A 26,693-nucleotide genomic window follows, 5' to 3' on the forward strand; every position below is an offset into this window, starting at 1 on the left:
CTTAACACAGTATCATTGCTTTTATTCACTTTCCAGTTTGTATCTTGTACATCTGTTTTTTGCTTTGCTTTGTTTTGTTTTTAAGGAGAACTTTGACCTTGAAATTATCAGAGCACTATGGATGAGAATTTCCCCATAATGAAGCCTTTTTAGAGTGCCAGACACCCGTGCTAACTGTTGTATATATTTAACTCCTGTCTTTTAAAAAAATTGAGATATAATTCACATACCATAATATCACCAAAGTGTCCAATTCTGTCTTTTTTAGACGAGGAACTGAGAACTGAAATAATCTTTTGTGTATATGAATTACTGAGAGGCTCATTGTCAATTTAAAATCTGGTTTCTATGTTGAAATGGGAGAGGGACTGGATTGGGATATAGATAAAACAAGATTGGCCATCAGTGATAATATTGAAGCCAGGTGATATGTATGTGACAGTTCATTATACTAGAATATTTTTATATGTTTAAAATTTTCCATAATAAAAAGAAACTGATAAAAAGATTTAGAAGTCTTAATAAAAATGGCCGATGCTATACTGTATATTTAATTGGCATTAAATTGTAAAATTCAAGTAAACGTTGGATATAGTGCATTCATGTATTTCAACTCTTTTCTCCATAGTTGTTGCAATATATGATTATACAAAAGACAAGGATGATGAGCTATCATTTATGGAGGGTGCAATCATTTATGTTATAAAGAAGAATGATGACGGCTGGTATGAAGGAGTCTGCAATCGAGTGACTGGTCTGTTCCCTGGGAACTATGTTGAATCAATCATGCACTATACTGATTAAACTTTTTTGCTTTTAAAGTAGATTATTATTACTCAGTCATACTGTGGGACTATTATGGCTAACAGAATTGTCTTAATATGTTTTAAAATGTGCCCATATTTTCAGGACATGCTGTTTTATTGGTATCTTTGAATGTGTTCACATAAGCATAAATCTTTGAGGCAGTTGTATATTGCTAAACAGCAGTTTATACAAGAGGCTGTCCAGAAGTGATTATGCTTATGTATTTACTTACTCATTGTTAACTTTATGACCAGCCTAAATATTCTGGGGGAAGTGGGGTATATGACTATTTAACGAATCATGATTCAGAATGTCCCTTACATCTTTCAGTGCAGCGTGGATACTAACACTGTCAGACTAATATTAAAATCAGAAAATTTAAATGCTGGTGCTGGTCAGACTTTTCATTTAGATTCTTTCATTCTATAACTATACTGTTTGTTTAAAGCATGCAGACAAATTCATGTATTGAAATATACTTAAAAAAATCCAAGATGCTTCCAATTTGTGTAATATTTTACCTGGAGTACTCATATTGTTCCTCTAAATGAACTGAGTCTCTAAGGTCTCCATGTGAAACAAAACAAAAAAAGGGTGACCTGTAATGTTGTAATTTGTATCTAAGTTTTTTAATGAGTGAATTTGAATTATAATTTTTTTCCATTCATAAATATGTAAGTGAACCAAAGGTCTTTGTCCTTTCCTTCACTGGTTTGATTTTAAAAAAAAATAAAAATAAAAGATACTGATTTATTGCAGATTTATGGTTCTGTTTTCTCAATATATATGACTTTGGTAAAAATTTCTGTCTGTTCCAACAGCAAAGTGACTGATTGTTGCAGATTTACAATCTGATTTACAAGTCAATTTACTGATTTCCTTTTCTAAAGTAACTTTTTCAAAGCTAAGAAAATGTGTCAAAAGTATGCACATTCATTCTGTAGGTAAAATTTTTAAGGATTGCTATTTCAATCTTTACATTTTACAGTGGATTGCTGTATACTGGTTCATTGAAAGGACATTCATTATAAGTGCATATTACTTTTGTAAAAGTGGATGCAGGTGATATATGAATGGGCAGTATTTAATCCATTATCTGCAGCGGCAATGAAAAAAGATTTTAAAATAAAATAATTGAGAAGGAAGGTGGGCCATGTATTAACCAGTGAACAGGGATATATGCCTAACCAACAGATTTGTCTTGTTATTTGATATAATTGAAATGCAACACAAGCACTTTTGTGTCTCTTTTTAATTTAAGGGAGGGTCAGAGGGATGTTTTCTCTTTTTATCTTGTGTATAATTTATATTGCTTAGGATATTAAAGTAGAGCACTCTGTGTGGGTTTCTGTGTATTGAGGATTTGTCTGGATTTCAAATTAGTTATGTACTGGGCGTTGCAGACTTCTAACAGCATAGTGAATGGTAAGAATAGTAGAAAATTTTATGAAAATTAAAAACCATTATTGCTACCAAATCAATGTGACTGTTTTCATATGCATTTTGCCTTTAATTTTAAACATGATTTCAGTATTAATGACCAACTAGATACTTTCTGCTTTTCATTTTTCAAGTGGAATGTTATCTTGATTTGTATATAACCTGTTGTCTAAATTTTATGTAGTCTTTTATAATAAATCATTCTCCTATATGAAATTTTGGATACTGTTAAAATATAACTAATGTGTACTTAAATGTGGACCTCACAATTTTCAAATCCTCAACTCCCATGGTCTCTACTTTTTCAGAAAACAAGTGTGTTTTAGTTTCCTAGGCTGCTTGAAGCAAATACCATAAAATGGGTTGGCTTAAACAAACAATCAACCATTGTTTGAGGCCAAGAAAACTTTCAAATCGAAGCATCATTAAGGTGATACCTTCTTCCAGAAGACCAGCTGCTGATGATTCTTGGCTTCTCTGACGGTCTTGCCTTTTTCTTCTGGGTTTCCTTGCTTTCACCGTCTTGCTTCTGTGGCTTTCTCTCTCTCTCTGTCTATTCATTCTGTTTATAAGGAACTCCAGTAAGAGGATTAAGACCCATCCTGAATGAGGTGGGTTACACCTTCACTGAAGAAGCCTTGTCAAAAGATCCTCCTTCGAATGGATTTGGAGGAATGGACTGGATTTAAGAACATGTTTATCTGGGGTACACATAACCACCACAACGTAAAACAGACAAACCACTTGAATTTTAACATTGATTATTTATTTGTGTAATGGCTTTATATGTGGATATTAACAATGTAAACAATCCACATATAACCATCAACATACATTGATTGGAATTTACAGGACTAGAATGACAGATTCAGATCGTTTAATTACATAGTTCTGGCTTTCTTTGATACAGCTTTAAAAAGTTTTCTGAAAAACTTTGCTAATAAAAAAAAATTACCCATCAATAAGATTGAAATGATTATTTAAAATGATTTTTGGTTATCTGCACATGAAGCAAACAGTGTAATTCACAAAATTCTTTAGGCACAGTCTGGTAAAATAGCTGCCAGAAAGAACAGAAAGAGTTGTCATTTATCTCTTGTGAGCACAATTTCTGAAAGTTGAATGAGGGCATCTCTTTCTGGAGAAGGTCGAAGTTTACTGATCTCTCTAACTGCTTCATGACAGTACTGCTGGGCGAGGTAGGTTGTTTGTTGCACACCATCACTCTACAGGGGACAGAACAAAAGAGATGCACATCATTCACTAGATCACTTCTAAGCTGCTGCTATCATGAATTAAAACATATTTCTGAGATCAGATCAGCTGAGGGTGAGATGTACAGTCAAGAGCCAAACCATGTTTCTAATGTTCTAGAAACATTAGAAAGTTCTAGTCACCTTTGCCTATCTTTTAAATTGTGAAATATATATATATATACAAAAAAGCACTACAAGTACATTTTAACAAGTAGTAGTAATAGAACAGACTTAGAGTTTGTCATAGCTTACATTCCACAATTTCAGGTTTTTCCTTCTAGCTGCTCTAAGACACTGGAGACTAAAAAAAGAAAAATCAATATAATAATTCAGTAGTCATACTTATTTGTTAAATCCTAACTTGTTATAACTCCTCCTCCTTCTTTGATCCTTCTCCCAATCTATAGGGATATTTAGGTTATGCCCATTGTAACTTTTTTCATGTTAAAAAGGGATGCTGACAATATTGGATCAGGGATGGAACTGGTTGATATTCCTGGAGATACTGGTACTATGAGTTTCAGGACTTATCTGGCCTAGGAACCATCTGAAGGTTTTAGGTTTCTGAAAAGTAAATGTAGTGCATGCAACTTTTGTAGGATCTCAGATAGAGTCCTGGGTGTTCTTTTGGTTTAGCAGGAATGATGTTGGTTGGGGTTTGGCAAACCGTGGCAATTAGCAATATGTAGCTTGTATAAGAGTAGCCTCCAGAATAACCTCTTTTTGAACTGTCTTAGCCACTGATACCTTACTTTCTTACATTTCTTTTACCCTTTTTAGTCAGGAAGGCATTGTGGATCCCATGGTGCCAGGCTCATCCCTGGGAGTCATGTCCCACGTTGCCAGGGAGACTTTCATACCTGGACGTCATGTGCCTTGTAAGATGGAGGGTAATGATTTTACTTGCACAGTTGGGCTGAGAGAGAGAGAGATTGCCTGTTTCTTCTAAGCCTTCTCAGATTGAAGCAAGTTTTTATTCTATTAACATGCAGAGCAACTAACTCATTAATAAAGTAGCTTTCTATTTCCCTCTTTTTTACTGAAGACTTTTTTAGTTCTACATGCATAAAATATCTGTACAAGATTTTTAAATGAAAAAGTCTAAAGAGGAGCAGTGCAATGGTGGCTTAGTGGCAGAATTCTTGCCTGCCATGCCAGAGACCTGGTAAATTCCTGGTGCCTGCCCATGTAAAATAAAAATCTAAAGAGAACTTTTTTAAAAATGAGAACATATACATTAAAAAACCAACAGTTCCCTTGCCTTCCAACGTTACCAGCTTTATCCATTGGTTTTGGTTCTTCACCTAGCTCATACACTATTCCTTTATTATCAGTTTTAGTTTTGATCTCTTGCCTTACTGCCAAGACAGATGAGTAGTTAGCCCATCCATACTATTTTGATCATTAACCTAGTATGATTATACTGCTATTTTTAGTTCTTCTATTGATTATCTGTCATCTTGTAGCAACATCTTCTGACTTTATCTTGTCAGAGTGCTTGTGTTTCTGTTCTTTCCTTTTTCGAACTTTAGATAGAGATTGAGAACACTCACATTCTACTCTGTAACTGAAGTTTTATGTTGGTTGTTTCTAAAAGCTGAACACTAATCAAGTACTTAGTTCCAAAATGTAAAACCATTGTACTGCAGAACCAGTTTCCTTCTTGGTTCCAAGTTCATGATTCCATCCTTCAGAGCAGAATATTCCTGATGTCATGTTTGAAAGGACTCTGATTTTCTGTACTTTAATAGTTGCTTGCAATAGGACATATTTTAGTTTGCTCTGCCATATTGTACAGATGCCCAAGCTCTGGATGTGGCCACCTCTTTTTTTCCTTTTTGAGAAAGGTGCTCCACATTCCTAATTTTCCCAATACCTTAATCCTTCTATTTGTTACTGGGATTGACTAGGTCTATTGTACAGTGCCACCCTCGGATGTATTCCATTTATTCCACTGCCTTTAGTACCTTCATCTTTCTCTACACTGGTGTTTCCACACTTTTTGCTGAAGTACATCCACCAATAACCAAACCAGAAAAAGTGTATGGGAAGTGAACTTTAGTCCTCAAGTATGATGACTTTCTTTTGCATTCAGAGCTAATGGCTGGTTTGCCTGACTATAGAATTCTAGGTTTACCAAACACGAGGAAGGCCTTGCACTGCTGCCTTCTAGTATCCAGTGATTTTGCTATACATTGAGCCAGTGGCTCCCTTTTCCTTTTGTAGGTGAAAATCAAACATTTTATGATTTTCTTTTCTGATTATTTTCCAGTAATATCTGTTACATGATTATATTGATCCTCTTAATGTTTCTCTCATTTTTCATTTTATTGTCTTACTGTTGGAGATTTCTTCAGTTTTACATTCTAGGCATTCTCTGGAGTTAGTTTCTCACACTTTTAAGTTTCTTAGAGTTGAGTCTTATTATTTTTAAAAAAATATTATCCTGCTCTTGTTTTATGAATACAGTTCCCTTTGGATCCTGTTTATATTTCATCTGAGTCTTAAATCTGTTTATCCTAATTTCACACTCTTGTGCACAAGCATTATTTCTGAGTTGTCTGTTCATGTTTAATGTAATTTGGTAAATAAGAACTAAGAGTACTGTGGTCAATGGAGCTAGAATTTAGGGGTTTTTAGAGAATTTATTTGTAGACCCTTCCTTATGGATTTTTTTCTAGGTGTCATTTCTGCCCAGGCTTAGTGCAACTTCACTGTTTTGTATAAAACCTACAATTAGTTCCCCTCTTTTCAGTCCCCCTTCTCACTCTAGCTTCAGTTATACTATTATTTCTCAAGCCAGAATGTCAACATGATCTCTCAGGTAAATGGACCACTCTATAAGCTGTAGCTGATAGAGGCAAACTTTCTTGTATCATCAGAAAGAATGCATAAGATTTTCTTTCTAAAATCAGCTATTTCATTGTTACAAACCGAGATTAAAAACAACAACAACAACAAAAAACCTCTATTAAGTATGCCTCACACAACACTGATGTTATAGTGAAAGACTAACGAAACAAGGAAAAGGCATTCATGTTCCTCAGTTATCCATGCCAGGTAGTCCTTATTCTGAATTTATCATTGGGCAATATCAAGCACAAATTCTTAAGAAGAGAGAAATAATTTTAAATTATGAAAAAGTTGATTTATATTTAAAATACTTTAAATATTTTATTATTAAAATATTACTATTGCATAATAGTATGTAATACTATTACATAGTACTATTTATATGATGTACTATTATATAGTCCTGTAACAAAGGCATTTGGAAGAGATTCACATTCACTGTATCTTCTGGGTAAGTTTTGCCTTTCTTCTGTGGGTTTTCCCTCATTACAGTCTACAAAATGTAGCTTATAATCATTTTGCATTCCACTTTCAGACTTCTTATCTTCTTTCTGCATGCTTTTAACATCAATCCTTGACTTCCAAAGGGGTTAAAGTACCATGATGTCCTTTCCCTATGCATTTTTACTGATGAACAAGTTCATCAATGATAAGAGAAAAGTTCTATCCATCTGGGTATGTCTTTTATCCATCTGGGTATATGTCTTTTGAAACAACGCATTCTTTAAAAGACAGAATCACCAAAATTGAAAATATGCTAAAAGACTTCACTTCTACAGAAAAGTTGGGAGGATATGTTGAAAAGTGGCAATGAATTTGAAGCAAGCTCCCTGCAAGTTAAGGTTAAACAGTTCTCCCTTTAAAAATGCAAAAAAAAAAAAAATTCATGTGAAAGTGTAGTTTGCCTATGCTGGTTAAAATTTTTTTTTAATTACCATTTTAGTCACCTTTATAGCAGTCACATGGGATTGACTAGGAAATACCTTGTCCAGGAAAGACCAATAGCCTTTTGTCAATGATTGGAGCCAAGTCTGGGTGACTGAGGGAATAGTGCTGCTACTGATGGCTCTGGGGAATGCTGTATCCAAAAACAGTTAGTCTCAACCTGGCCTACACATTAGAATCAACTGGGTAACTTTTAAAAATTATTAGTGCCCAAGCTTTACCCACATTCAACTCAGAATCTTTGGGAAGCATTCTAGAAGAAAAATGAGATTAAACAAGATTTCCTTCTCTGTTGTCATCAAACCAAGAGTTGACCAAAGTTGGTCTTGTCTTAGTTTATGACTTAATTTTTAGTAATATTACATCATTTGTTTGGTTAAAGGATTTTGTCACATCATACCTGCTGCCTTTTTTCTTTCTGAAATAATCTTACCTGTAATACATATTGTCGAGCTCTGTCCACATCTCCTGGCAAACTGAACCGTCTCATTATCATAGCATTCATTTCTGGGAACTAACCATAAAGAAAAAAATATCAATTACTCTTGGGAGAACCCAGTGAGCACTAGTTTGTAGTCTACCTGTATCAAAAAGAAGAAATCAAAAGGTGATTAAATGTGTAGATGTGGGAGAGCAGTAAATTTTAGCCATTAAAGAAGCCCAGTTAAGAGAAACGTACATTTTCCATGCCCTGGGATTGAGATGGTACATGGAGATGTGGCCATTCTATTCTATACAGACAACCACTATGAGTAAAAAGGGGAAAGAACAAATACAGAAGTCAACGGGGGAGGGGAGGGAGTTTTCAGAGCAGAATTTTGGAAAACATCAACTAGTTTTCTCGTTTTTATTCTAGAGAGAAAAGGATAAAACATGGATTCCTAACATTTTATTTACCCAGCATTTATTTGCCAAATAAATTTGCATTTCTGAAGTATCAGGTACTGTTCAAAAACAGTTTCTAAGTCTCACAGCAATCCCCATTTTACAGATGAGGAAACACACTTAGAAAAGTTAAATAATTTGCCCAAAGTTCTTAAGCTGTATATGTCAGAGCCAGGGATTTGAATTTAGCCGGTCCTGCTTCAGAGCTGTACTCTTAAAACACATGACACTTGATATGTGCTTCGACTCCCTTCCCCAAATCCATTTCACTCTAAGAAAGAACCCGAGAGTAGCTTTAGATCTTTGCTTAATGTTTTTATTTTATTTTTTTTACCCCAGTAACAGCTCTTCTACTAGTTCCATAATCAGCAAGTACATTTGCTTATTTTTGCCCTTTTATGAAAATATTTGTTTCAAAATTAGAAACAGACTTTGAACAATTTAAAGGAAAGCAAATTAGAGTTGAGGTCTTAACCCAACTAAGCAAGCTATTTTCTCAAAGATAATGAGTATCAACTTTGATTTTCCTATCATGGTACCCCTATGAAAAAAAGGACTGGTTAATTTATGAGCTTGCAGTTTTTATTCAAAACTCAGTTTGCATAATCAATACTGAAGAAACTATCAGGAGTAAATATTGTGAGTGGGAAGGATGTTAGATCGGGACCCGATGATGTGAGAATGATGGTTTCTTACTTTGGCTGTACCATCAACGTAGCTAATGACATTGGGCAAAATTTTCTAAATTTTTTGGCTTTAGTTGCCCCTTTTATAAAATGAAACAGACAGGGCTGTGCTCTTTAGGATACTGTGCTGTCAGCATTCTTATTAATGTGACCTAGCAATGCCCCGAATACTATAAATGCTTTGATAATGGTTTGCTTACATTTAATTTAAAGGCTACAAATGCTAAAATCAGCCCATCTCTAGATCTTCCCAGCTGTTTAGTAAGTCTGTATTGATGTCCCGAGACTATAAATGGTATTCAAAGATTTGCAGTGTTATTTAGGCAACAGCTCACAGAACTAAGGGATTCTAAGTATCACTGTCTCAAAGCAGTGTTATTCACATTTACCAATTACAAAAATCAAGTGAGATCCTTGTTAAAAATACTTATTATAGGGCTATCCCAGGTTCCTTTCCTTTCTTATGTCTTCTTACACCCCAGGATACTTATGTTATCAAGAACATCCTACAGGCAAGTTTGGAAAACACTACCTTAAAGGATGGGTAGAATTTTACCTAGGACATGGTCTTCAGTTTTTCAGACTGTATCAGAATCAAACCATGGTCTCTTGTCCCCCCAGCCCCGCCCCACTCCTTGAGTTTCTAATTCAGCAGGGGTGGGACCTGAGGGTATTTCTAGCAAGTTCCCAGGGGATGCTGATCCTACTGCTCTTGCTGGCATTTGAAGACCACTGGCCTAGGATGAGGGTGGAAATCAGGCATTCTACTTTAAATACAAAGTTGTGGCATCTGAAAGTTATTGAAGTGTCAGAGCAGAATGGCACAGAGCTGTGGTTCTCAGTGTGAGCTGTACACTGCACTCAGGGAGGTTTAAAAAGTACTGCTGCCTGAGTCCTGCTTGATACTGGCTTCGGGTTTGGCCAAGGCATCAGGATTTTAAAAGCTCCTTGGGTGTTTTAATGGGTAGCCAATGTTGAGAACCACTGGATTAGAGTAGACAGAAATACCAAGTAGTTTATGGCAATAAGCTACAAAAACCAGAATTAAGCAGAGAGCTTTAAGAAAAGAAAATGGGTACCAAATGGCATTAGGAAGATTTTATTTATATTCTACAATACTTAGTTACTATTTGGGAAACTGCTACCATTAACAGAAATAAGTCAGGATACCAAATGACTTAATTTCCTAGCTCTGAGCTCCAGTATTGGCTCCATCACCAGCTGGCACAGCTACATGAGTTTCTTTACCTCTTGAGTACTACCCTCCATATATATAACGAAGCACGTGAACCACGCTATCTGAAATCCTTTAATTCTTCCATGGAATGAGAGAGATAAGAGGATGTGTTTGGTTTAGGACATGTCGGAGCTGAGAGCAGCTGCCAGTTTTCCCAGTAGTAAGCCTGAAGGATAAAACAGGTGTCCTGTAATTACCAGCACAGTGTAGACAAAAAACTGGGCATACATAGAAAAATCTCAACCAAAGACTGGCAGATGAAGAACCAAGAATGTTCCTTCCTTTCTGACTATGTGTCAGACAAAGTTCTAACTAAACACACAGGGCTGCTCACATGCTTCCAGAACCTAAAGGGCCAGCAGCTGGTTTGTTCTCAAATGAAAAACAATGATTTGCTTTAATTCCTGGTCTTTAAGAATAGAATAAAGCTTTACAGGAGACAAATTGGGCACACTCAAATCAATTTTAATGGTAAACATTTCAAATCGATTTGGCCTTTGTTTTAGTTTCTTAATACCACATTCTGAGATTGGACTTCTAGGAGGCTTTATCTTCAAAGCTGCTATGACATTGCTATGATAACCTGGGAATCTGGTAAGATTACCTTGTTTAGAGTGTATGAGTTTCTTCTGCCATGCCAACAAGCATGGCAAATGTGCTGATTATGTGTTTTTCCTCTGATCCCTTTTACTATAAAAAGCACTGAGAACGCAAGTTTGAAAAAAAAGATTACATTGAGGGTGACTAGGTCTCTTCCTTTGAAACATGTAGGTTGTGCAACTTTGATATGCAAATCCAAACTCTTCCCTTAGGCACTCTCTGCCCCTTAATGTGTATGTGGAGAAGAAAAAAGACTTAACAGGAAGAACAGATGCCTCCCTGTAGAGTGAGTGAGAAAGGAGGAGAGCATTTGGGTTTGTTTGGGCTGTTTTACAGTATGAAAACCTGAGGAACCAGGTTCTGTGACATCTGCCATAAACTAAGTTACAAAGGTGATCAGTAAATTGGAGTCAGCTACCCAAACAAAACTTTTGGGTAACTTGAAGGTACCAACTAGTCAAAATGATAGCATAAGCCTGTACAGCTGGTGCAGGGGCTGGTGCAGCAGTTGGAAGTACAGCTACAGGCTGACATTTAGGTCTGGTGACTTATCAAATAAGGAAGAGAAACAGAAGAAGCAAGCAAGAGATTTTTTAAAAAGGATATTTGAAAATAATATAGTCTCAACAACAACAAAAAGGAAAACACTTCCATTTTGTCTGAAGGTTTTAAAACTCAATCAATTTACCCTGTTAAGTGAATTAACATAAGTCTTGGGCTCTTAAAATATGGGTGTACATATAGATGATGGGCTCTGTCATGACTGGAACTGCTCCAGAAGTCCTGAAACGTAGCCCCCTGTACCCACTGTCATCAGGACACCCTTTCAAAGAGATGTCAAAAGTAGTGACATTCCAGAGAGAGCCACAGTGAAGGTCCACCTGGACGGCAAAGGGGTTAAAGCAGGAGGGAATGTGTGTCAAGTGTGGGATCCAACAAATTCCAGTTTCTAGACAATCCACCCTGCCTGGTTAAAAGGAAAAAGGGCTTGGCTAACGTTGCTCATCCTGGTCCACTGAGTCTCATGGTCACTATTCATAAATGAAGTTCAGTGACTATTTACCTAACCTGCAAAAAAGACCCCATCGGCTGGGCCATGGTGGCTCAGTTGCAGTGTACTCGTCTGCCATGCCAGAGACCAGGGTTCGATTCTCAGTGCCTGCCCTTGTAAAAAAAAAGACCTCATCTATCCTTGGCAAAGGATGACTAGCATCTTACAACTACTACTCTATTGCACTAAAAGGGTAAGTTAATCTCAAACAATGTGACCGGTTATGTGGCAAGTATCATGGAAGCTTATTGCACACTAACTTCCATCTGCATTATCAGTGGCAGTGGCATGGCATGACGTTGTGAACTGAATAGTGGTTATCACAGACTTGGAGGGTTCAATTGTCTGCTCTGTCATTTACTAGATGTTTAATTTTGGCCAGATTTGAGCATCTGTTTCTTACTTGTAAAATGGACATCACAACCAAGGGCAGTTGTGAGATTAGAGATAATATGTAAAGGAATCATTTGTAAACTATGAAGACAGTGCATTTTCATCACATGGAAATATTACACAATCTCATGTTACTTTTGGAACTTGATTCACCCAATATTAATTCTAGCCTCATAAATCTTTTCTTGCCAAGAACTCCTTTTTTTGCTAGAGTAATCCACAGTAGAGCCTAAACTTAATGTCTGCTTATGAAATGAGTCCTGTCCAATGTCACTTCCTGCTTGGCTCCCTTTGGGTTCCCTTTTCTGAGGCTGGAAGGTGCCTTTTGAACTACTTTCCCACTGCCTCATGAGCAGCCAAAAATGGCACCGTCTGGTGAGACTGAGTGTGGCACCTCGTGATGCTGGGATTTCCCAGGGAAACGCAGGAAATGGTGCTTCGGGGCACTGTGAGCTTTAGTTCCTTCCTCTTTTTTTTTTTCAGCCAGCATTTTTCAATCTCATGTAAACTAACAAATTTGTATGTAGGAGGGTCCATTTCTCCCCTGACCTTGTCCTACTGTATCTGAAGGCAGAATTAGTCAACACCCTTTTGTGAAGAGAATGGAAATTAGTTCAAGGAAACAGCACTCAGAAGAGGCCACCCTGTTCTCACCCAGTCACCTGAAGGTTGAAGTGGGACTCAGCTGTTAACTTAGTAGCACCGGGCTCATGACAAGGTATTAGCAATTGCTAAAATTTCTAAAAGCATAGTCTCCTAAACTTTAAGAAGGCAGTGTGCATATTAAGCGGAAGGCCTATTACTTAGTCATCCTGTTGACCAGCTCAGCTGCGTGACTCTTCCTGAGCCAGCAGCACTGCAGCATGCTCAGTCCATGCCAGCTCACCAGATCTGAGGCTGGACTCAGATTTTGTCATTGCGTAGAGGGTGGCCAGTGACTAACTTTTGTAATTTCAGGCTTGACTTTATACTCAAGTAACTTTTTGTGAGTTAATGGTAAAACAGAAAAAGTTCCTTACTCATGCCTTAATGTACCAGACATGATTTTATAAATTTTTGTGAGAACTCAGCACATATACTAATGGTCTTCCCCACTGGAGTTTTAGGCTGGCAAGTTAGTCTCATTGGGAGAGAGAGCCATGTATAGGACACCTCGTTTCTCACCGCTGTCATAAAACTTTGAGAGGCTGGAGCCTGGTAAGAGAGCTAGTTTCTAATTTCGCGGCATGGCAATAAACATCTTATGTTTTTGCTAAATAACAAGTTAAAGCCAATGTCCCACTTACTTCAACCAACATTTGGCACAACCAAAAATGAGAGGGAAGGGTCCAGAGCAGGCTGTGCAAATGTCTGTCTTATAAGTTACTGCAGCATCTTTGAAGCTTCTCAAACCTTTCATCCATAGGACAGAGAATATGAAGGCAGCTTTACTTCCCTATGTGACACCCTGTGAAAGGAACTGTGTGGTCCTGGATGGAGGTGCATTCCACTGACTGCTGGCCATCCTGAGGCCTCTCTCAACACGGTGGACAGTCCTTTTTAATTTCTAGAACTGGAGAATTTCTGAGAATCTCTTATAGCTGGAGACCCTTTGACCCTTGCTGTGCCTTTTAAGGGACTTAGGCATATCCTAAGTCTCCTTTCTATGATCAAGATGTGGAAACCACCCACCTTACCCCACCCAATACATGGAAATAATCACAGTGCTACCTTAAATATATATATATAGCACCTCACAATTTACTAAGTGTCTCCATGTAACCAGCAGTTAATTCTCATGACAACCTGGGGAGGAAAGTTGGAACCTTCTTATTTTATAGGTGAGGAGGCAGGCTTAGAGAAGTAAAATGACTTGTCCCTGCATCTCATTATGGAGGCGGGATCAAACCCAGGTCTGTGGTCTCTTATCTAAACGCTTTCACCTTCCCAGGTGCTGTGCCTGGAAGCACAGACCAGTGTGTCGGGGTGGGAGCTGGTGAAGCCTACCTGCTGACAGGCAAATAAGACAGGGCCAGTGGCCAGTCCGAGCTTCAGATCAGCCGATGTTGGCTTGCCCATCTGGTCGGAACATGAGGTGAAGTCCAATACATCATCTATTAGCTAGCGAAAGGAAAAAGGGGGTGTGAAAGGTGCCAGCATCCCAACGTCACCGCCGTCTTCCCACTGCTCTGATGACTTTCCTCCAAGGGAGAATGCTGGCTGCACCAACAGGCCACCATTCTTACAGACAGGAAGCATGCCAACCTGAAAAGCTATTCCCACATTTTTTCCATATTGATAGGCAATCTCGTGCACCACCGGGTCAGGGCATCCCAGGACAGAGACCTGAAAGAGAATAAGAATTCTGATGTAAGCAGGCAGAAGCAAGGCAGAAAACACTGGAGAAGGACTCACATGACAGTCAGTACATATCCCCTTAAATGAGAGGCAGTGAGGATGTAAATTAGGAGATAAGGCCATCAGGACTAGACCAGACATGTGCAAAATCGTGTCTGGAAGAGTTTTAGTCCTGAATTGTTCTTATAAATTCTTAGAAAACTATTTCCCTCCTCTTTTAGATAGGATAATCTCTTTCCCACTGCTTATAAAAAATTAAGCTACAACTAGATTAGTTTGCTGATGAGATGCTGAGTAAACCTTTTTGACATGCAAAACCAAAAGACCCTAAGATATGAAATGCTGGCTTCCTTGCTACAGATGGCAAACCGGCCTAGATGTTGTTGGTTTGAAAAACCTTGACTGATTTGTCATTTTAGGGACAGTCAAAAAATTAAGGCATACATATGATGTTGCCATATACACATCTTCCACTTGTCTTCCTTCCTTTTAATATTTTTTGGTGATTTCACTTAGTCTAATATATAGCTATGTCTTGATACGTGTGTAACATCCTAAAGCTTTACGCTACAGACATATGTATTATTTTACTGCCAGAAAGATCTTCACTGGTTTGCTGTTTCTCTTTCTCTCTCATAAGAAATAACGTAACTGGAAAATGTTTGTTTTTTTTTTTCCAGTGGGGGAGAAATAGGACTGCTGAAAGTCTTTTTTAAAATTCCAAAAAAACTAACTGGCACTGCCCACTGGAAAGCCTTTCGCACTGCTCTAAGCGTGCTACACAGGCTCTGCCACATTTTCAGAAAATAAACACTGGGTTAAAATCAAAAGGGGCAATGGACAGGGACTCCTCTTTCCAACAAAATGAAAAAAGAGTCTCTGTGAGCTCACTGGAGACATTTTAGAAACTTGAAAACACCCATCATCTTGGCTAAGAGGATGTGAGTCTGGTGAGTTTGGGGTGGCGTGGGACAAGATGGGCTCAGAACAGACCCCTGTTGATAATGGAAGCGATCCCCTATAGCCAGAGTAATGCATGACCTCAACACAAAGCTGCACAGAAACAGACTCTTTCTGGAAAGTAAAAGATTTTTTAAAAATCTGTACTCAATGAATGGGGAGTAAAATGTATGGAGCACTGTGATCAGCACTTCACAGTATTTGAACTCAACCTCACATGACAGTGACGGCGGAGCACGTGGTGTGAGCCAGGCACATTTCTGAGGCCACCTCACACATTAACTCAGGAGGTGGGAACTGAGGCACAGCAGGCGTTACAGGGCTGGGAAATGGTGGAATAGGAACTTGAACCCCAGCAGACTGGCTCCAGAGGATGTTCTCTTCATCACGTGGCTGTGCTGCTTCTACTGGACAAACAGAATGGAAGTGGGGAGAGGCCTGTGTGCTAACAAAGAAATGAGCTGCGAATGGGGGGCAGCTCCAGCCTTCATGTGCTTCCCTCTCTCTCTCTCTCACGTACACAACATTCTGCTTAGTCAGATTTCATCTACTGCCAGGTAAAGACCACCCCAGAGACTCCTGCTCCTTCGACTCGGGAAAGGACTGCCCAGATCTTTGGTCAGGAAACAAAACAACTGCCACACTAGGGAAATTAGATGCAAGACAGCCCAAAACACGGCAAGGAGGTGCGCCGAGGTGGAATGAGTGCTGTCTTGTTCTCCACATCCACGGGCAGCTGCCTTGTCCTTCCTGAAGTGGGTGCTGCAAAGATGGACACAGTAAACGAAGGTGGAGATGGGTGGACTGTTGTTTGGGCTTTGATGGGCAGCTTTCTGGGACGTGCCATACCTTTCATCAGATTCTCCAAGTCACTGCTGGGAAAGATTGGGAATTCTACCCTCTACCCTCATGTTTTCCTGGGCAGGGGCAAAGCACATGGTGTTTATTAGGCATCTCTCTCCTTAAAGTGTGTTTGTGTCACCCTGAGTTGAGATATATTCTGACAGATAGATATATAATATTGCAGCCTTATTTATTAAAGTAATGGAGGTTATTGGCACGTGGCCATTTCATAAAAAAAGTCAAAACAGGTTGTTGTCAAAGAGACTAAAATATTGGGAGAAAATACATATATTATTACTGAAAAAGAGCTAATATTCTTAATATATGAAGAAGTCTTAAAAACTGAGGGAGGAAGAGACCAAATACCTGAAAGAAAAATGAGCAAAAGACAGGAATGGGCTGATGCACATAAAGAGACGTTCTATTTCATGTATAAAAGAGATGCACATGAAAACTGCACTGCAATAGCACCTCTCATCTACTGGACTGGCCACAGCTAAAATGTCCAATGACACGCTCAGGCTGGTGGGCAGGGCAGGATGCATGTGGCCTGCTGAGGATGGGTGGGGGTGGGGTGGCAAGACGTGCGTGGCTTGCTGAGGGTGGGGGGCAGGATGCTCATGGCCTGCTGGGGGACACGAGGCACAGGCCATAGGGAGGGAAATCTGGTGGCATGAACCACAGATGCGATTACCTTTCAAATTCACCCCGAAGGTACACCTCTAACAATACAAAAATACACCTGCACAAGGTGAGTCACAAGTATGTAACTTGTAAAATATTGGAGCCCTCGATGCCCACAAATAGGAAGACAGCTGAATAAACCCTGCCTGTCCACACACTGGGGTATGATGCAGCTGTTTAAAAAAGAAATGACGAATCTACACACCAACACGGAATGGCTGCCATAATAGTGGAAAATGCAAGGAGCAAAAGCAAAGAAAACAAACGGGAGTACAGTACACCCTTTCTTGTAAGAAAGGAGAAACAATATTTGTGTAAACAGAAACCAGGAAGGAGGGACCAGAAACGAAATGTGGTTGGCGCCCCACGGCGTGGCGGGCAGGATGTGGGCAGTAGGTTAGGAGGAAGTGGGGGGCCTTTTTTTACAGTTCTAACCTCTGAATGTTCCACACAATCACACAAAACCCCAAATTAAAATTTAGAAGGACCCTCTAAAATGGAATAAAAATGAACATAACTATTTCAAATAACAATACTACCTGAGTGTGTTGCTGGGCATTTTCGCTGTGGCCAGTCCAGTAGATGAGAGGTGCTACCGAAGTGGAGTTTTCATGTGCATCTCTTTTACACGTGAAATAGAACATCTCTTTATGTGCAATAGCCCATTCCTGTCTTTTGCTCATTTTTCTTTCAGGTATGGTTTCTTCCTTCCTTAGTTTTTAAGACTTCTTTATATATTAATGGGGAGAAAAGTTTTGAATGCAGTAATCTGACTATTATCCTCAGGCTAAAGATAAAAAGAAAGGTAAATACTGAACTCTAGTTACATGGTTTGATTTTCATAGATATGAGTTAGCATTTTTGAAACGCCTGTGGAATATTCCAGAATTGAGCACATAAATTGTGGGGAATGGGAAGCAGATTTCACACTGTTTGGGAAAGGAGTTACAAATCTGGAACGACACAGCGCTAGAACAAGTCCTCGAAGGCTGGTGTTAGGTCGTACTTGGGGCTGTCCGATGATACACCTCATGGTTTGTAATAAGTAAAGATGGTATAGAAAGAAAGAAACACACACAAACACATGGCGTGCACACACATTTCCTAGCTCTGTCCAGTGAGACAGAGATACCCAGCGCCTCAGTACCATCCTCCACTAAAAGGAACCAGGGCTCCTTGGAGAAATGGCGGATTCCAAGGCTGGGGAGGACTAGCTGAACCTGGAATATATTATGCCAGAAGTTAAGGAAGCGCTGAGAGAATGACAGGATCCGGCAGGAGGACGCTGGCGCCAGGATGAAGGGCCCTCCCCACTGACCCACCACGGGACACCTGACCACTGAAATCAACACTGACTGCAGAGGGTCACAATCCATGGAATAAAATAAGAATCCAAGAGTCCATGAGATAAAATCTCCTTTCCAGTAGCCTACCAACTCTGTTGTCATATGAGAGCACGGAAGAAGGAATGATGGAATCAAACAAAAATTTTGTATTTGGCAGCGATCCTAGTATTAATTGAGTCAGGGAAGGATTGTAACTAGATGCTAAAACCAGAGGGTGAGAGTTTGATGATTAACAGAATATTTACATAATCTCACAATACCTTTTCTCCCACACCCCTATTAATTTCAAAGGGAAAAAGTTACTTTAAAGTAGAGAAACCTGGCAGACAGCACCTAAATCAAGGGTCAAGCTGCTGATGGGGTAAAAAGACATCACAATCTCTGGATGTGATGTGCCGAGAAGACAGCTGTAGGCCTGCCCAAAACTCATAGCCCGGATCTGAAATTGTGAAGTCGTCAGAGCAACCCAACTTGAGACTCAACCACCCACCTGGCTTGTACACTTCCAAATATGAGGGTAAGACAGTGACTGAGGAACTGGCCCAGACTGAGAGTATAACATTCATGACAACTAAACACAACCTGGGAGCCCACGTTGGACCCTGGACAGGATTTTTTTTCTCTTTTGTTATAACAAACAGTATGAGGACAACTGGCAGCATTTGAGTAGGATCCCTGGATTATTGTAACAAAAACATAAAGTGCCCTGATACTATGACCCACAGAACAAAATTCTAAGCTACTGTGGCAAGAGGAGTAGTGGTACTCTGTAGTTTTGCATATAGTCACAGGAAGACAGCTCATGGATTCCAGACCACACCCAGCCCAGGAGAGAAGAGATGCAGAGAAGGCAAGGCAAGACAGCTGAATGCAGGATTCCAGCCTGCTTCTGGGTGCAAGTCCCAGCCGAGCCCCAGGCTGGCTGAATTCTCTGGTGACTTCTCAGGTCTTACCCCATCAGGTTTTCTAGGGACTGAGTCCTGCCCTCCAGGGGGACGCTGTGGTATGTAATTTGCATGACTATGTATACAAATAGCAAATCACCTTTTGAGAATAAAATTAATTCTATTTTAATATCAACCAAATTCCACAGCAATCCCCCCAGACAACCTTCTCTTAGATTTTAGTACTATTTCCACTAAAAATACAATGGGTGGTTTAACAAAAAAGAAAAAAAAATATGGGCTGGGGGGTGGGGGAAGGGATAGGGGAGGGAAAAGAAATGATGGGCTTTTGAAAAGGTTTTTGAGAATTAAGGTTAAGCATTTATTTTGTGACCTGAAAGAATAGTAGAATCAAATATAAGCCACTAACCTTCCTCCAAATTTGTTAATATCTTAGAATCCCCTTTAGTTCTTCTGTAATAATTCTGATGTCTAAATTCTCCTTATCCTCTCTTTTTGGCATCCTTAAATTTGCTTTGCATGCTTTTTTTTGGCACCCACAAGTCTTTGCATTTTAAATACCAAGAGTATGTAAAAATAGCAATTCTGAATATATAACACCTCTGGAATATTTCCACCCATAGGAACTTACAAATATAGAAACTTTTATTTGGAGAGCTCACCCTATGATTTTGCTTTGGAATAAATGGCTTACACAAGAAATGGGCAGCTCTGGGGAGGTGCCAGCCTGCCTCCTAGAGGACGGCCTAACACGGTGCTGGGCCACGCCAGTGCCTACTAACCTGTGAAGATGAAGGCTGTTCTTTAAGGAATAAATGTGCCGTCATGCCTCTAGCTTCTTGAGCAAAGTGAGCCCAATGAACCTTTCTTCGGTGACTTGGGCCCCTTCCCTGGACCCTTCCAGAGCAGTAAGAGCCCAGCTCCTAGCCTGTGCGTCAGTGTTCTGTGCTCCGCAACTGTGTGCTGCTCGCCTGCCTGGGGCACAGAGATGGGGGATGTCCACTTTGGGTGGACAGGGCCCCACTGTGCTCCCAACCCCAACAGTCCCGCCACCTGCCAGAACTTATGAGCCGCAGTTTCCTGTCTGGGAGGTGGGCGCATGCCCTGCAACATGCACCTGCCCACAGGCGGGAGACTTTGGCAGCCAGAGGACTTGGTAAGCAATGAGGGTTCAATGCAGCAGGGCCCCCGGCACCCATTAGAAATAAGTCATTCTTTGATTTAGCGTTTCAGTCTCTATAGTATTTTCATCTGTCTCTGTTAAAAAATTGCACTTGTAACTTCTTGGAAATGAAAAACAGTCCTTTCAAGGATGAAGTTAAAAGCGGCTGGGATTGTGGTGAGCATGTTCTACCTAATTCATGTTCTTAGGTTTTCAATTGGGTCTTTTTAGGAAGAAAATGCCCTGTGATCTTTCCTGGCTAACACTTAAAAAGTGTTTCTTGATACTTTTTAAAACAGAGAGGCCAGAGGGAAGGGGCGCTTTCTCCTGAGAAACCAAGAGTTCTGCTTAACCGTAATTATGTTTAGAGTGCCTCGGGATGAGTTCACCGGAGAGGTCTCTCCTGTTGCTTCTGGCACAGGGGACTGAAAAGCGAACCCAGGTTCTGCCCGTGACACCTGCCAACAAGCACGGCGGAGGGACCAAGCCACGGGGGGACTGTTTCTTGCTCGTGGACTAACGCTGGACGCCACACATTTTAGTTTACAGATTAAAAAGAATGCTGACTGATTTCTTAAAAAGAGTACGTGGAGAGAGAGCCAGGGAGAGAGCCAGGGGAGGGAAGGCCATCGGTTCCCACTCAATTTAAACCCTGAAGAAAAATGGCCTGTTTATATTTCACATAAAAATATCTCGGGGGAATCCATCACTCATAAAACAATATACAGAATGCTAGTACAATATAATGGGTAAATTAGAAGCGCATAAAGATGTTATTTACTTTGAAATAAAAACTACTTATTTGTGGTATTCTGCAGGGATGGGGATTTCCTAATTTCTCACTCTGGAAGTGACCTTCGCTTCCCTTTCAGAGCTGTCACAATTCCCTCGATCTCACGCCTGGTTCTGGCTAAGGAACTGATCCTATTTAAGTGCACGGCACCTTTTAAAGGTAAAAGGTAAAAGGTAAAAACCAGTGTGCATCTGACAACAATCAGGAGGGAAATTATTTATGACAAGCTGTGACAGTTTGCAATTTCTATCAGGGAATATATACTGTTTTGCTAATTTGAATTCAATCCTTGGGAGGAAAAGATGAAAAACTACTAAGCCTGCCCACCACAAGAAGAAATGGCAAAAACAAAACCCACAGCAGATGCTGGCTGCGGCTGGCGTGTGTGATTCTTTCCTCACTGACCGCTTTGGATTTGGGGTACTATTTTCAAAGCTCTCCACTGAAATGTTTCCCTAGGAGAATTAACTTCCAAGAAAGAGCGTGGCGGCTGTGGTTAACGTGCAGAAAGACAGAACGTACATACTGCTTTGCAACTGTTGGCGATCAGACTTGCAGTCTTCTTGAAGGTCTTTTCAAGGTAGTGTGCAAATCTCTCATTCTCGTTTTCCTTTGACCCTAGCTGAAGAAATTCACCTATAAGGAAGGAAAGGGGTCACCTGAGAACTGCTCCAGCATACCAAGATGGAATAAAATCAGACAAACCGAAGTCAGAATCTACCTACCACGCACCAAATCTTCAATCACTTGGGTTAAAATAGATATGACTGTGGTGTTTCCAATTCGTGCCAGGGCCACAGATGCTGCAGAAAGAATTAAATCTCCAGCAAGGACAGCCTTGGAAAGGGGAAAAAAATTCACATAAAAGTATCACAGCTGGGTAAGTTGGTTCATCAGACATTAAAGAAAGTAACGGGAGGGAGGAACCCTTTGAGATTCAAGCTCTTTCCCTTCTGCTTCCTCAGCAGCAGAATAATTGGTTCAGGCTAGGAGTATCTTTTTAAAAAAATGCATCGTGGGGACATACACATAACAATATTTCACGTGCGCCTTTCACACTGGATGGGGTCTTAGCGATCACCTCGTCTGTCTCCCCCAGCCACAGCTGAGGAATGGAGCCCCACCAACACCCAGCTCCCTTAGGGGGGAGGCAGCCTGCAGCCTCTGCTGGCCCCCCAGTCCTCGCAGTGCCTCTGCACTTCCTGGTTTAGGGACCACCGGCGCAGTAAGCAGGGATGGCACCCCCGAAAGTCCACCCCACCAGAGATGTCCTCGGCTAGTTTCCTGTTTCCTAAACTCCCGAGGCCCCGACTGGGTCTCCTGCAGCTGGTACTGGGCACATGCCGTGCTACCTGCCGTTTGCAATGAAAACTAAGCCCAGGAAGTGGGCACAGGCTCAGGGTGGTTTGCTGTCTCCTGCTCCCCGGGCCGGCCCCAGAGACTTTTTCTCCATTTCTCTGAACACCAGATAATCAGTATCTTCCTAATCTTCTGTAGATCGTGAGATGGCCTCACCACCTTAGCCACTGATTATATAAATTATACATAATCTAATGATATGCTACAATAACAATGCTATATAGCCATATGCATTAATTTGCATATTAAAAGCTATGCGTACATATTAGTCATAAATGCTCAAAACTTTACAGAGACTTTACTTCATAGTGATTTCAACATAACCACATTTTAAGTTTTTATTGTGTCTGTTAATTCTCTAGTCTCTAAGACTGGTGCTACATTTCAGAGGGTTTACCATTCAATCGTCATTCAGTATATAATCCCTGCATGGGAATAATTAGGCATTTATAAGGTCATTTTACACACTGTGCTCTGTGCACGCACACACCCATCCCTCCACCCCTACGTCATCACCAGCCCTGGGGATCCAGAGGCTAAAAGGTTCCAGGCCCGTGAAAGGAACGCAGGGGTGGCGGATGGCTGGAGGTGGGTGCTGTGAAAGGCAGGGCTGCGACACCCAGGCCAGCAGTGGCGAAGGGTGGCAGAGAAGGCGCTGTGTGAACGGGTATTCCTGGGGCACAGTGGTTTGGGGTCAGAGGCAGGAAAGGAGGGGAGACGGGCAGGCAGACTGCACCGGGCTGATCCATCTCCTGGAGCCGCAAGAGACAAGTGCACGTGGGAAGCATTTCTTTCACCCACGGTCGCCAGAGGGGACTAGTCAAGGGCGGGCTGCACTTTACCTCCCCCTCCTTCCCCGCCCAAGGGTTCCGAAGTTGGCCCCTGCACTGGCCCTGAAATGGACAATGCTGAGTGCAGGGGCAACAGAAAGTCCTTTCCTGTGCAAAACGCCATCCTCTTTTCACCACCATTCTGATGGGTGGGAGTATATAAAGAGGACACAGAAGGTTTGAAAGTCCAGAATAAAAGGTTTGTAAAGAAACTGCAGGACTCAATTACACAACAAAGTTTCACTTACATTAAAGCAAAGGCAGCAAGTGAAGATGACAGATAAGATAATGCCTGCTTTGATAAGAGGATAACAGGGCACCATGAATATGTGACAGGGAGGGAGAGGAGGGTGGGGGATGAGTCCCATGGGCTCTGGAGGCACCTCACCCAGCTAGGACGGCCGAGGGGGCGGGCAGCGGTCATTGCAGCATCAACTTTATCACAGCCTTCAGACCATGATTTAATCACCCTCAGAAGTTCCCATTTTATACTCTCCCCTTCAAGAAACACTAATAAAATAATATGGAAATTTGCATAAAAATATACATTTGTGAACCAACCTATTTATGGCATCTGTATTTAAAAAGACAAAAAAAAAAACTGTCCCCCTGAGTTTTTGTTTTATTTATCTACTTGCCCTGACATTCTTGCACATGGTAGCCAATCAATAAATATCTAAGGAATTAAGCTAAATCGGGGTTCATCTGAGTCCCAAAGTGAAATACGCAACTGCTTGTGAAATAGGCTCTTTTGGAGACCTATGGACAGCTCTTTCATTATAACCAACAGGAATTCTATTCAAAATGGTCAATAACCAGAAATACTAAGCTTATCTTCTATTATCTATCAAATATCTGTATATGGATAAGATACTTCTTTTGAAAAGTGGAAGATCACATTTGAGCAAGTACGTTTTACTTTTTAATGAAACAAATCTGAAAAATAAATAATTGAAAGAACACAAGATTTAATAAGAAAAGCAAAAACCATACCTTCTTTTCACCCCAGATCTTATTAACTGTGTGTTTTCCTCGTCGAGAACTTGCATCATCGATAACGTCGTCGTGAACCAGACTAGCAGTGTGGATCATTTCTGCAATTAAGGCTATGGCACGCTGGCTTGCTTGCACATCTCTAATTAACAGAAAGCAATGCTTTTTAACAGAGACGCCGCCTATCAAGTCCTCAGCAATCACCTTGTGAAAACGGGACATCGGATCTAGGACAAAGAATTTTATTTCTCTAAGAGAAACTGCATACAAACTGTGGCTTTCCTACAGAGCCATCTTTCATTGAAAAAATGGATGCGAGTAACCCATACCAAACTCTGAAATCTGTTCTACAACTAATTGTTGCGGTGTGCTTTGAGATTTATTGCTTTTTTTTTTGGTATGTATGTTATTTTTCACAAAAAAAGAAAAAAAACAGTCAACTGCGATGATGAATGCACAGCTATCTGATGATACTGTGAACCACTGCATGATTACCTGGTATGTGAATACATATTTCATCAATAAAATTGAATTTAGAAAAATGGATGCAATAGCCTGCCCAGGTTAGATTTTATGGACACTGTACTAAGAAGCAGAATTTGTGTAATTAATGACAACAGAAGGATCGTTTTCATATCTCAGAGTAGTGCTCCCGATCAGCCAATTGAGATTACAATCAGGAAATAATTAAATTTCAGGATGGTAAAGATTGTGCAAAAGCACATTAGAGAACCAAATGTCGCTAAGTTAAAAAAAGTACTGTCTAATTAAATGTTTAGTATCAAGACCTCAATAATCAAGATGGAATTTTTATATAAAATTTTCTCTTTACATTAGAGATGTAAAGTATAATTTCTCAGGTTTAACACAAACTAAAGGACAAACACTCAAGGTAATATGTAGCTGAGGAATTTTATAGTTAAGAGGCAATGTCTCTTACATAACCAAATTATTTTATTTATTTATTATTTTGCAGGGCATGTGCTTTATTTATTTATTTATGAAACGTAACCACATACAAACACAAACATTCTTACCACATGATCATTTCATTCTTGTTATATAATCCATAACTCACAATATCATCACATTGTATGTTCATCATCATGATCATTTCTTAGAACATTTGCATCAATTCAGAAAAAGAAATAAAAAGAAAACAGAAAAAAATTCATACATACCATACCCCTTACCCCTCCCTTTCATTGATCTCTAGCATTTCAATCTACTAAATTTATTTTAACATTTGTTCCCCCTATTATTTATTTATTTTTAATCCATACGTTTTACTCATCTGTCAATAAGGTAGATAAAAGGAGTATCAGACACAAGGTTTTCACAATCATACAGTCACATTGTGAAAGCTATATCATTATACAATCATCATCAAGAAACATGGCTACTGGAACACAGCTCTACATTTTCAGGCAGTTCCCTCCAGCCTCGCTGTTACACCTTAACTAAAAAGGTGATGTCTATTTAATGCGTAAGAATAACCTCCAGGACAACCTCTCGACTGTTTGGAATCTCTCAGCCACTGACACTTTGTCTCATTTTATCTCTTACATAACCAATTTTTTTTTTAAATTTTTAATTGTGGTAACATATATACAATGTAAAATGTTCTATTCTGACCAACTTACTAAATTTTTTGAACCTAAAACATACACTTGACGTCAACACAAGCTAATCAAATGTTCCACTTATTTTAATGGCTCAATTTCCAAGTAGCATCAAGTTATATGTCAGAGGGAAGAAAAGTGAGAAGGACACTGAAATATGATTTTTTCTTTAAAAATAAAATCTGAACTCATTCTAATTCCTCAGATCCAGCAGAAAGTATAGAAAAATAAAGCACAATTACATGGAAAATGCTAGAATTTAAGTACAAACACTAAACGAGCATGAGAATACCTTCTGATCTTGCTTTAAACATTAATTTTAAAATATGACTCATTGCCGGACAACTCTTAGAGCTAAACCTTTGAACCTTCCTCCTGTTTTTAGCCTGGAAGTCAACTGTAAAGTGCTACTCATTATTTATTAATATTTCACAATTACAATGGTTCTTGATACCTCCAGTTCATAATACACTCTTCCAAGGGGGAGGAAGTGAAGCAATGGAGGGGAGGGACAAGTGGTTTAATAAATAAGAAGATGAGAAGCTGTTTAATAAATGATATGGCTGCTAAGAATTTGCTCTGAATCTCTTGGTAAGATACACACAAACTATCTATTAGGAAGCTGGGATCTTAGACATTTTTCAGATAAATTTCTTGGGTTCTTTCTTCTTTGAGTTGAATGCACAGGAAAAGAATTAGATTTTTA

General features: G+C 39.8%; 2 protein-coding genes across 14 annotated transcripts in view; one reads left to right on the forward strand and one right to left on the reverse strand.

Moving 5' to 3' along the window:
• Positions 1-1,565, forward strand: part of ABI1 (abl interactor 1) — a 126,788-nt gene extending 125,223 nt beyond the window's left edge. For all 11 annotated transcript variants that reach the window (XM_077153389.1, XM_077153330.1, XM_077153398.1 and 8 more), the window contains one exon: positions 629-1,565. In XM_077153389.1, the coding sequence (XP_077009504.1) occupies positions 629-804 (176 nt within the window). In that variant the 3' untranslated portion in view covers positions 805-1,565. The remainder of the gene's footprint in view (positions 1-628) is intronic.
• A 1,426-nt stretch (positions 1,566-2,991) lies between these two features.
• PDSS1 (decaprenyl diphosphate synthase subunit 1) overlaps positions 2,992-26,693 on the reverse strand; it is a 36,532-nt gene continuing 12,830 nt past the window's right edge. The window contains exons 5-12 of one of the 3 annotated variants that reach the window (XR_013172609.1): positions 24,366-24,507; positions 21,909-22,020; positions 21,710-21,819; positions 14,398-14,478; positions 14,140-14,253; positions 7,735-7,815; positions 4,264-4,378; positions 3,375-3,473 (exon numbers count right to left, since the gene is read on the reverse strand). Coding sequence is in view for 2 of the 3 variants with exons in the window: in XM_077153423.1 (XP_077009538.1) it covers positions 3,333-3,473; positions 7,735-7,815; positions 14,140-14,253; positions 14,398-14,478; positions 21,710-21,819; positions 21,909-22,020; positions 24,366-24,592 (866 nt within the window). In the remaining variant the exon portion in view is untranslated. Of the gene's footprint in view, positions 3,474-4,263; positions 4,379-7,734; positions 7,816-14,139; positions 14,254-14,397; positions 14,479-21,709; positions 21,820-21,908; positions 22,021-24,365; positions 24,593-26,693 lie in introns of all 3 variants that reach the window. The other 2 variants (XM_077153423.1, XM_077153410.1) reach the window with 2 other exon arrangements.

The sequence above is a fragment of the Tamandua tetradactyla genome, chromosome 1 (genome assembly GCF_023851605.1).
Source record: "Tamandua tetradactyla isolate mTamTet1 chromosome 1, mTamTet1.pri, whole genome shotgun sequence".
In the NCBI taxonomy this organism is placed as follows: domain Eukaryota; kingdom Metazoa; phylum Chordata; class Mammalia; order Pilosa; family Myrmecophagidae; genus Tamandua; species Tamandua tetradactyla.